General features: G+C 39.2%; 1 protein-coding gene across 7 annotated transcripts in view; it reads left to right on the forward strand.

Moving 5' to 3' along the window:
• The window catches only part of LOC105468533 (sterile alpha motif domain containing 12), a 495,768-nt gene that overhangs the window by 227,254 nt on the left and 256,379 nt on the right, over positions 1-12,135 (forward strand). For 6 of the 7 annotated variants that reach the window (XR_979516.3, XR_011606361.1, XR_011606362.1 and 3 more), the window contains exon 4: positions 5,919-6,059. Coding sequence is in view for 3 of the 7 variants with exons in the window: in XM_011718764.2 (XP_011717066.2) it covers positions 5,919-6,059 (141 nt within the window). In the remaining 4 variants the exon portion in view is untranslated. Of the gene's footprint in view, positions 1-5,918; positions 6,060-9,762; positions 9,838-12,135 lie in introns of all 7 variants that reach the window. The other variant, XR_011606363.1, reaches the window with a different exon arrangement.

Consider the following 12,135-nt stretch of genomic DNA (forward strand, 5'->3'; position numbering starts at 1 on the left):
ATAAAATTAAGAACCAATGTCCCAGTGCAAAGACCATCAGGCAGGAGAATTCTCTCTTCGTCTAGGAAGGGTCAGCATTTTGTTCTACTCAGGCCTTCAACTGCTTAGATGAGGCCCACCCACATTATGGAGGGCAGTCTGCATTATCCACTTCACCAACTGAAATGTTAATCCGATCCCCAAACACCCAGAATAATGTTTGACTAAGTACCTGGGTACTTCATAACCAAGTCAAGCTGGCTTACAAAAATAACTGTCACACTTGCTCTTGTGTTGCTGGCATTCTAGTGGAACACACACAGTCATGTTTTTCTATGTATGCTCAAGCTTCCAATTGCAGCAAAACTCTAATTTTCCAAGATTGCTAGCAGAGTACCATGTTCCTGCTGCGGGAACATCCTCACTGAATATTCCCTGGCCCAAGCCTCTACAAGGAGTTCTGGGGAATGTTTTTAGCTCTGAGGGCACCTAATAAGGTTAAACAATACAGAGCTGGGTTGTAAGAGGTCCCTCTGTTAAGTTCCGCCAGGATATGCCTATGCTTACGTTACCCCCAGTCAACTCAGAGCTTTGGGGTTCGAGGAGAGTATTGAAGGAATAAGAGCATTCAAGAAAAGAAGAATATTTTAATTGTTTTTCTTTGTTTAATACTGTCGTGTTTATTCTTCTCCATATCCCAAGTGCTCTCTAAAGAAAAAAATAGCAGTAATACTGCCAGGATTTCCTCCTTCCAATGCATCCTCTCTTGAGCAGTGACTCAATTTCTTGCTCGGAAATGGTGCCCCCAGACATTGGTGGCTCAGGTTGAAAATGTGAGTCATCTCTGATGTCTGTCTTTCCCTCAGACCCCACTTCTGGGCATTGTAAAGCTGTTAAAAATATATCCAGAATTTACTATTTCTTATTACTTCTTCCCCACCACCCCAGTACAAAGACATTGTTACCTCCTGTTTAGATCATTTTGGTAGTCCACAGACTCCTCCTTGCTCCTACACATGCCTCTGCCCCGAATCCATTCTCCACATAGTGACCAGAGGGATTCTTTTTAATACCGGATATCATGCCCAAGTTACCCTTGCTCACAACTTTTCATATTCAGAAGAATAAAATCCAGAGTCCTCTCCAGGGCTTCCGAGGCCCTGTTTGATCTGACCCTGTCTTCTCTGAGACCTCATTTCTGACCATTCTCTTATCTCACCTGCTCTGCCCTAGTGACACTAGTCTCCCTGTCATTCCTCTACTTGCGTTGACACTTCTATTCCCTCATTCTCCTTTCTGGTTCCAGCCTCATCCCTTCAGAGAGGCCTTTCCTATCCTAACCACCCCAACTACAATAGCCCCATATTTTTAATAGGGGTCCCTGTCTGCCCCTTCATTCTGCTTTCTCTTCAGAGCACTTATGACTATCTGGGATCATACATCTATCTCTAGATCTAAATCTAGTCGGTTTATTTGTATGTCACCTTCCTCCTACGCTAAATGGTGAGCTCCATGCAGGCAGAAGACACTACTCATCTCCATATCCACAGCACCCCGAATAGTGGCAGGCACGTAATGGTGATCAATAAATACTTGTTAAAGGAAAAGAGTAAAAAGCGGGGAGTAAGAGCAAGTGAAAAACTTTAAGCTTCTTCTAACCCCAAGGGTCTGTGAGTTGGTAAAGGGCCCACCAGCCCAAGTCACCTAATTACTGTTATAACAAGTTTGATTGTATCAGGCAATTCAGTTGGTGCTTCTTGTTTGAGATTTAGTTGATTTTTCACTCCTTGGCCCTTCTCTGTATTGTCAGAGGACTGCAGAGCAAGGTGACCAAGAGACCCCTGTGAGCAGAGGCAGGGAATGTTCAAGTTGGGACGGTACTCCTGTGTTGTCTGTCTACAATGGCAGCCCCCCTCTTCATTCATGTGGCAACTTTAAAAAATATATGCCGGGCGCGGTGGCTCAAGCCTGTAATCCCAGCACTTTGGGAGGCTGAGACGGGCGGATCACAAGGTCAGGAGATCGAGACCATCCTGGCTAACACGGTGAAACCCCGTCTCTACTAAAAAATACAAAAAACTAGCCGGGCGAGGTGGCGGGCGCCTGTGGTCCCAGCTACTCCGGAGGCTGAGGCAGGAGAATGGCGGGAACCCGGGAGGCGGAGCTTGCAGTGAGCTGAGATCCGGCCACTGCACTCCAGCCTGGGCGACAGAGCCAGACTCAGTCTCAAAAATATATATATATATATATATATTTGCTCTATCAGTAGGTTTTGTCTAACTCTTGCTTCCTCCTTCAGTCCTAGCATTTCTTAGCATTCATCACATACTCATAGACGTTTGCCATGAGTTACCTTCCTTGTCAGCCTGAAGGCTTCAAAAGTGACTCTGTCTGCTGTGTTCATCGCTGTATCCAGGGGGAGTCACAAAGTAACAGAGGCATAGTGAGTGCTCAATAAGTGTTTGTTGAACTAACAATTGAATTTTATGATAAACAACAAAAATTAACATAAATGATAAAATAATTTGATGATTGCTTACTTACCACTTTCTTGATACCTCATCAAAATAGTACCTCACTTATTTGGACATTTGTTTATTTTATATTCATCAGGAGGTGGTGGACTAGGAGATTGATGGGATATTTACTCCTAGAAATAATTTAATTATTACAGAAATTTTCCAGAACCATCAATCCATAGAAACCATCCAAAGAAGACCATGAATCAGATTTTGTTAATAAGATTTTTGGTGTACAGATCATGCTCTTCTCTAGAAGTGATTCTATCAGGAAATTTTAAAAGAAATTTTATCCTTAATCTTTCTTGAAAACTAACCCTTTCATTATCCTACCAAGGAAGATAAAGCACGACTGAATGTAGAGTGGGGAAAATTAGGACGAGCGCTCATGTTTTAGATATTCTTTAACTTCTCAATTTCTCTTCCAACAGAGTAGAAATAATTCTCAGGATTTGGATTAAATAATTTGAACAGTTGGACATTTAATATGTGAAATGTTCATAAGCATGATTGTTTGTATCACACAGTCAGAAAATGAACAGACTTCTATAACTGACAGAATTTTCTGACTCGTATATTTAAACCCAATGCAATTAACCCACCAAAGTAGAAATAACATTCTAGTAGGGCTATGTATCTTTACTTTGACCAATCAGATGCATTTATGAAAAGGCTGGGACTACAGGTTTACAGGAAGGCATCAAACAAAGGAAAGTTGAGCTGTATGCGCTGGAATAAAACCCTGCCTCTGATGCCTTAACACTGTGTTCTAACGATGGCCCAGCCAGCTTAAGACAAAAGCAGCCGCGTGTCTTATCAGTGCCTCGGCAGCTCTTGCTAGGAAATGCCACAGCTTGCGAAACCACAGCCCAAATAATTGGGAACAGAAATGAGGGAGGGTGATCTACATTTTTATGTTGGGAAGGATTAAGATCATCAGAGCTTCAGGGAGTGTTTTATGCAGTATTTGTAAGTTTATGACATGTATAAAGATGTAGATGTCTGTTGTTTGGAGGCCAATTATCCATATAAATGATATTTAAGCCCTATTCTTTGTTTTCTGAGTGAAACTTCTGGACTAAGGTCTGACAGTGAGCAAAGCATTGGACTGCAGGGCTGTCCTGGAAGCCCGGCACTCAGGCTCACCTCTCCTTAGCACTCCTCTGCTTTTTACCTTTGTGTGTGCCAGCAACCAGAAATGGGGAAAGGAAAGGAAATCTAAAGCCATCTGTTTGACTTCTTAAAAACATGTAAATTCCAGTCACAAGGCCAACTGCTGCTATAACAGATTATCACAAACTCCCATGGCTTAAAACAACACAAATTTATTGTCTTACACTTACAGGGATCAGAAGTCCAAAAATGGGTCTCATAAGGCTAAACTCAGCATGTTAGTGGAGCTGTTTTCCAGAGGGTGTGGGAGATAACTCATTTCCTTGCCTTTTCCAGCTTTTAGAGGCTGCCTGAATTCCTTGGCTCTTGGCCACTTCACTTTGACCTCTGCTTCCATTGTCACATCTTTCTCTGGCTCTCCCATCTCCCTCTTTCACTTCTAAGGACCCTTGTGATTAGATTGGACTCACCTGGATAATGAAGGTACTCTCCCATCTCAAGATCCTCCTTACCTTAATCACATTTGCAAAGTCCCTTTTGTCATGTAAGGTGAGAAATTAACAGGTTCCAGAGATAAGAACAAGGACATCTTTAGGGGCCCATTAATCCACCAGCCACAGAATGCAATGGAAATTACTGGAGTCCAATTTTGTCCTTTCCTTCCTTTTCTCATGACCACCACCATCTGCCTGGTGTTGCCAAGCCTGAGCTGTAGTTATGTAGGATTCCTCTCACAAATGCAGGTTCCACTGAAGCTTCAGACCTCCACCCCCAACCACTGCAAACATGCACACGTCGAAGAACTCACTTTCTGTCTAGCCTTTTGTCCAGGGCCACATCTATATTAGCATAATTCTCACTAGTGCTGCTTATTAAGCATCTCACTTTTGGGCACATGTTGGGAGTACAACTAGTGGCCCTTTTGTGGGTGGAAATGTTCATGCAACTAGTTCTGGCCAATGATATATAAATGACTCTAAGCTGAGCATTTCATTAATAGCATGAAGATCTTCTAGAACCTTCTCTCCTCCCTCTTGTTACATTGATCAGCAGTGTTCAAGATGGGTAGACTTGTAGTTTGGCATGCAGAATAAACTGGAAGTAAAGTTTGTTGTAGCCACTGATATGTTGGAATTGTTTTTACATCAGCATATAAACTAACTTATCCTGACAGATGCACTTAGCAAAGGTTAAAAGGAAGGAAACTAGAAGCATAAACAACACAAACTGCTGCTAACTGGTTTTCTCCATTCACCTGTCTCCTCGTGAGATGTATATGATAATATACCTGAAGACATCATTCATCACATGTAGTTGACTCTATCTCTTCTTCATCTGTAGAAATGAGAAAAGATCTGCAGATGTGATGAGTAGGAATGTTGGAGAAGAGTAGAGGTGGTGCTATGGGCATTTAGCAATGATCACTCTTTATTTCTTGCAGTAAACCCTCAAAATGGAAATATACTTATTTTAGGGCAAGCACAGAGTGGAGGAGAATTTGATGGAAATCACAGTAGGAAGAGAAGTATACAGGGAAAGAAAGATTGAAGAGAGGCCATGCCAGCTGACCATAGCCCAGGGTGTCTGCACATTGTAGGCATTCACACCTTGAGGTGCCTTGTTTTTCAACTCTTTGGATACTCTTTTACCCTGCTCTTCTCCCTCTCAGCCCTGCTAGAACCCTTGCATTAGGCCAGTAATTGGGATTAAGGCATAGCTCCCACCAGCTAGACATGGAACCTCCAGCCCATCAGGGGTACAGCAGGAGTGTCAATTGCCTGCAGATTAAAACTGGACTCTAAATGCATGTTTCACAGAAATGTTATTATACCCTGTGTTACACATTACTAGAGTTAATATATGTACCACTGTTAGAGCATCCAGTTCTTCAGCTGGGTTGTAAGTGAGTTGTCAGTGACTTGGGCTCCTGTGGGCCAGCCTGAGAATCCATCCCCCGATGAAGAGCATTGTTTCTATGGAAACCTGCAATTTGTGACCCAAATATCCAGGTTAAGGTTTTCCTATTTTATCTAACTGAGTGTATGAGTCACACATTCTAACTGAATGTGTGAGTCAGTGGGGTTTCCCAATGTTCAATTAAAAGTTAGGGTTCTCTTTTAAATATGTATGTATTTTTTCACCCAGATAATCCATTTGTGTCAGCAATAATAATGGAGGACTTTTATTCTAAAAGTCTGTGTTTAGGTAGAAACTTCTGTGATGGCAGGGTTAGTCAAGACCAAAATGGACATCTTTCTTCAGCAAGTAGTTCATTTGCTTTTCCTTTTATTTCTTAAAACCTTGCAGGGCGAGCCCTGCTGAGACTTACTGACAAAAAGCTTGAGCGAATGGGGATTGCCCAGGAGAACCTCCGGCAGCACATCTTACAACAGGTGCTCCAGCTGAAGGTGCGAGAAGAAGTCAGAAATCTACAGTTACTCACACAAGGTACCCTGTTGCTTCCTGATGGGTTGATGGAAGGGGAGATGGGAAGAAAGAAAACCTTACTATTAGGACAGATGGAAGCCGGGGAGAATTTGTTCTATTTCTTCGCAGAATTTCCTTCCTAGAAAATAGTACACAGATTTAAAGATTACTTCCCTTTGAAAACATTTTTCATAGCTCTCTAGAGAAAAGGATGCACAGATAACTAATGGATGAGCAAACAGAATTACCTGAGCTAACTTCAAGGTCGTCACATACAGTTGTATGGATTGTATACTGCACAACCCCAAAGAATACCAGTCACATCAATCGGGGTACGATTGCACTCACTAGAGTTGTATAGTATGCAGCCTGCACAACTGTACAGTCCAGCTCTAGCTATCTTCACCTGCACCAGTTGTGAGGGTGCTTTAGAATTCGAGTGATTCTATAGTTATGATGACCAGTGATATAAGTGGAGTTTTTGTTGTATTTTTATTTTGCTTTTCACTAGTTACTGGGAGAAAAACATTTTAGATATGTATAACTATATGTGAATGTATTATACACACACACTTTAGAGATTGTAAGAACCCCATTTAGCTTCTTGAAAGAATAATTTTTAAAATAGACTATAGTGAATCTAGGACCAGACTGTTAAGCGTATATAATTCTTAACAGGAATTATAAATAACTTCAATATGATGAGAGCACTTAAGATCTCAATAACTGTGGAAGTAACAAAATAAAACTAGAATTCTAAGAAAGCCGTAAGTTACACTATATGTAACTTATATGTCTACATAAGATTTGGATACTATCAACCTTCATTGGCTATAAACTTTATTTGTTTTATTTTAGTGTCGATTGTACACCGTTTTAAATGAAAGGATGATAAAATATGTGTTTTTGAGAGTCTTGAGTATTTGTCATTCTGCAGAATATTGTAATTGCATGCGTACTGATATTGGAGAAATCTGGGTCAGCCAAGTTTCATGTTATTGCATTTAGATTAACCTAGTAATAGTCCATTTGCCTAGAGGAAATAATGTGCTCCCTGAAAGATGACTATTCTAGAAGGATAAATATAGACTTCAAGTGAGCATAAAATAGTATTGTTTGTTTCATATGCATTATTTGCATTTTGTCCCCAGAGACTTCCAATGGTGAATTTACTGGTATACTAAGTGATTTAAATTTGAATGTGAAGTACTGATATGCTTTTAAGTTTCTTTTAAGAAGTAGATAGAAATATGAAGATTATGATAAGAAAGTTTATCACAGTGCTATTTGGAAAACGGAAAATTTACAAGAGACGTAGAGGTCCAGCAATATGAAAATAATCATGTAATTCTGCTTAAATTCATAAGATTCAGTATAATGCCCAGTTATGAAAATTACATCTTTAAAGAATACACGACAACATGGGAAATTACTGAAGTCATACAAGGTGGGGGAAAAGGTCATGTAAAATCGAATGCGTAATATAAGCCCAATTTTGTAAAAACCATATATTCTTATATCTACAGAAAAAAAAGACTGCAAGTAAATATGCCAACCATTTTAATAAGGGATCTCTCTGGATTGTGGGATAAGTGGGTGATTTAAATTCTTATTTTTTCTATATTTTCCAAATCTTCTGCAAATTCATATTACAATTACAATCAGAAAATACAAACATGCATTTTTTAAAGCTTCAACCACAAGCATAGCTGCCCAGCTTCTGTTTAGTGTCTATGGTTTTCACAGCTCATTTTTTTTCTCCCTCTGGTGATGATCTATAGAATGAGACCTAAACTCACATGTGATGTTTTGTGTGTACCTTTGACTCTTTTCCTCTTCTAGTGTCAGCTTGTAGTGTGTTTGCTTTGGAGAATCATTTTCTACAGCTCTCATTGCCCTAGATGCATAATATATAAGATTTTTCCTAAGATAGTACTCAGGTTTATTAAACTAAATATATATATGTGTTCTGGGAAGTTAATGCCCAGTTCGGCCCTTTCAATTCAGTTGTTGTCACTTTCTTTAGCTTTGAAAAGCTGTACATTTTAAATTCTTCCATTCAGTTCCCTTTGGAAGACCGCATTGTTCTCTACCTCTTGGAAATTTTGTCTGTGCTGACATTACCTTTCTTATTGCTTGTTCTTCACATGTTTTCTTTTTGGTTTTGGTTTTTTCGAGACAGAGTCTCACTCTGTTGCCCAGGCTGGAGTGCAGTGGCACAATCTTGACTCACTTTAACCTCTGCCTCCCAGGTTGAAGTGATTCTCATGACTCAGCCTCCCAAGTAGCTGGGATTACAGGCATGCACCACCACACCAGGCTAAGTTTTTGTATTTTCAGTACAGATGAGGTTTTGCCATGTTGGCCGGGTTGGTCTCAAACTTCTGGACTCAAGTGATCCGCCCACCTCGGCCTCCCAAAGTGCTGGGATTTCAGGCATGAGCCAGTTCTTCACATGTTAGTATTCAAATTCATGTTATGTCAGGCATCCTTCAGAAAATACATAGCCTTATTGAAGCATTAGTTTCTTTAAGAAAAAAAAAAACAGGAAACAAAATTGACAAGTTGTTTTTATGTCTTATGACTGATAATAGAAGTTCTAAAGACAGTCGGATAAGTGTAAAATATTTTGGGTCTAGGTTTGCTATAATAAAAATATTAGAATTTCATTCCACTCAGGTGAACTGATAAGTTTAAAATATATATCATATAGAAATTCACCATAGAGGTAATAGATAATTCAGTAATGAATATTTGGTTCTTCATCTCTGTAAATATTGTTCAGCAGAAATAATATGGTGAATAAGTACAAACAAAGACTTTGGAATATTTTTGGAAATCCTTGGGCTTCCCTCTTCAAGAGGGTGAATCACAGTTCTTATCCATAGAGATGGAGTATCCTTCCATGGCTCATGTGGGGCTGTCACTCTGGTGTAATGCATTTAATTTTTTGTTGCTGATGATTATCTAACGTGTTCAGGCTGCGGTAACAAAATACCATTACCTAGGTAGCTTATAAACAACAAAAATTTCTCTCTCACAATTCTGAAGGCTGAGAAGTCCAAGATCAGGGCATCAGCAGATTCAGTGTCTGATGAGGGCCCACTTCCTCACAGTTGGCCTTCTAATCATTGTAACGTCATGTGGGGAGGGATCTCTGTGGGGCCACTTTTACAAGAGCACCAATCCCATACATGAGGGCTGTACCCCCATGACCTGATCACCACGCAAGGGCCCGCCGTCCAATACCATCACCTTGGGGGTTAGGATTTCAATACATAAATTTTGAGGAGGCATAACATTTAGACCATTGCATTGATATTTAACAAATATTTACTAACCAACACATTTTAAGAAGAGTTAACACTTTCAAAGTAGTCCATTTTTGAGGAAAGGAATTTATTTTAAAAATGATCGCATTTCTTAGGAGTTTTCTTCTTGCCTTTGGAGGCAATTTCAAAATATAGTTTCTTGGAAACAACTTAACTGTCCATCTTTAGGGGAATAGCAAATTAAATTTTGGTACATCCAGGCACTGGTGTATTCTTAGCTATAAATACGAGAATGAAGAATACTAATATGGCAGGATCTCTGGGATACTATGAGATGTGAAAAAAGCAAGGTGCAGAACAATGTGTACTATATTTGAACAATGCGTATAGTATACTACATTTGCCAAAGAGGGGGAAATAAAAATGTATATCCATATGTGCTTTGTTTTAAGGAAATGCTGAATGATGTACAAGAAGCTAATACAAGCTGCACCTGTGGGACAGGGAAGATGGTGGATGGAGAGAGGGTGTGTGCCTTTTATGTCACTTTGTTTTATGAAATGTATGAGTACATTAACTATTTAAAGGAATACAGTTTTTTAAAAGAAACAAGAAAGAAAAAGGGTGAATTTTGGCATCAGGCCCAAATTTTAAATCCTGTACCTAACACATTTTGCTGTGCTCACCAAATAGGGATGTTGTAAGAATTAAGGGAGCTAAGATACATAAATCACTTGATACAGTATGATAGTAAATACAGAATATTGTTGGTTATCAGTGATAGAAGCCATGCAATTTAATCAACCTCATATATTTATAATAATCCTTATTTTTATAACATCTTTATAGAGATATAATTCATATGACATACAACTTACCCACTTAAAGCTTAAAATTCAGTGATGTATAGTATGTAAAGAGAGTGGTGCAACCATCACAATAATTGTTAAAACATTTTCATTAACCCAAAAAGAAATTCTGTACCCATTAACAGTCATTCCCCATTTCTTCCCAATGCCGCCAACACCAGCTCCTGGAATCCTAATTGCTTAACAACAGGGATATGTGCTGAGAAATACATTGTTATGTGATTCCATCATTATGGGAACATGATGGAGTGTATTTAGACAAACCGAGATGGTATAGCCTGCCACACACCTAGGCTAATTGGTATAGCCTGTTGCTCTTAGGCCGCAGCATGTTACTGTACTAACTACTGTAGGCAATTGTAACACAACAGTATTTGTGTATCTAGACTTACCTAAACATACAAAATGTACAATAAAACTTTGGTATAATCATCTTATAGGACCACCGTCGTATATGTGGTTTGTCATTGACTGAAACATTATGTGATGTGTGCCTATAATCTACTTTCTGTCCATCTGCCTATTCGGGGCATTTTCTATAAATGGAGTCATACAATATGTGGTCTTCTGTAATTGGCTAATTTCAGTTAGGATAATGATTTTAAGATGCACCCATGTAGTAAGCATGTGTCAGTATTTATTTTCTTTTTATTGCTGAATAATATCCCATTGTATTACTATACCACATTTTATTGATCCATCGGTTGATGGATTGTTTCTGAATTTTGGTTATTAATAATGGGGCTTTGAACATTTTTGTGCAAGTTTTTGCATGGACCCATGTTTTCATTTCCCAGGGATAGATATGGAGGAGTTAAGCTTCTGGGTCGTATGGTAACAACTCCATGTGTATGAAAGCCAAGGTGACTTCACCGTTTTACATTCCCACCCGCGGTGTATGAGAAATGAATTTCAACACATCCTTGCCAACACTGGTTATTGCCTATCTTTATTATAGCCATTCCAGTATGTGTAAAGTGGTATCTCATTATTGTTTTGATTTTCATTCCCCTGATGACTAATGATACTGCACACTTTTGCGTGTACTTACTGCTTATTTGTGTATATGCTTTAGAAAAATATCTATTCCGATTCTTGGCTTGTTTTTTAAATGGGGAATTTGTTTTTTCCAAACTTTATTTTTTATCCACAGTGTTTCAGTGCTTGATTGTCCACCTTAAATACAAGATCTGGAGTTAAATGTTTGGTTACCATTTCCAAGGAAGAACTACATCCTTAAAGGATGCAGTAATTCCCATACTGAAGACATTCAAAGCAACCTGCCACAGAGTTGGAAATCAATCCCAAAATGAACAAATGAATGCCCGCCAAGATTTTCTCTCAAGGAAACAACACTCTTTGGGATGTAGAAATTAAACGTACACACACACAAACACATCAAATTAATTGCATCGGTTTGTAATCAGAACTTGAAATTACATATGATCATCTGAACGCTCATGCCGTAGTATTTCTAGAGGCAATAAAATGACAGATAATTAAGCCTACTTTTCTGTCTTTCAATTGCTGTTTTAAAACGTGTCTTAAGCCTTCGATTCCACACTAATTGTTTTTACACAGTTGGCCAGGAGCTCCATGACAGTGGCCAAAATGGTCACAAATGCACCGAAAGAGCTCTACCTAGCCACCGTGGGTTATTTGAACACGGAAAAGAGGAATTCTTTGCCCCCTTTTTTCTTGCTTTCCTCGTTCTGGCTGCTGACAAAAACTGTAAGGCATTTGAAAATTTTTGTATGTTGCATGCATAGTTGATATATCAGTATATAAGCACTAGCACTGAATCATGACAAAAATTCCTGAAACAGATCATCATCTAAATCCAGAGCCATCCTTAAATTGAAATCCTGACCTCTGATTCCCCCTGCTCTTATTCTCAATGGCCTGCTTACTATGTGATATTTGCAAGTCAATGCTTGGACCTGCTTTCTTGTCATC

This window comes from Macaca nemestrina, chromosome 8, assembly GCF_043159975.1.
Source record: "Macaca nemestrina isolate mMacNem1 chromosome 8, mMacNem.hap1, whole genome shotgun sequence".
Taxonomy (NCBI): domain Eukaryota; kingdom Metazoa; phylum Chordata; class Mammalia; order Primates; family Cercopithecidae; genus Macaca; species Macaca nemestrina.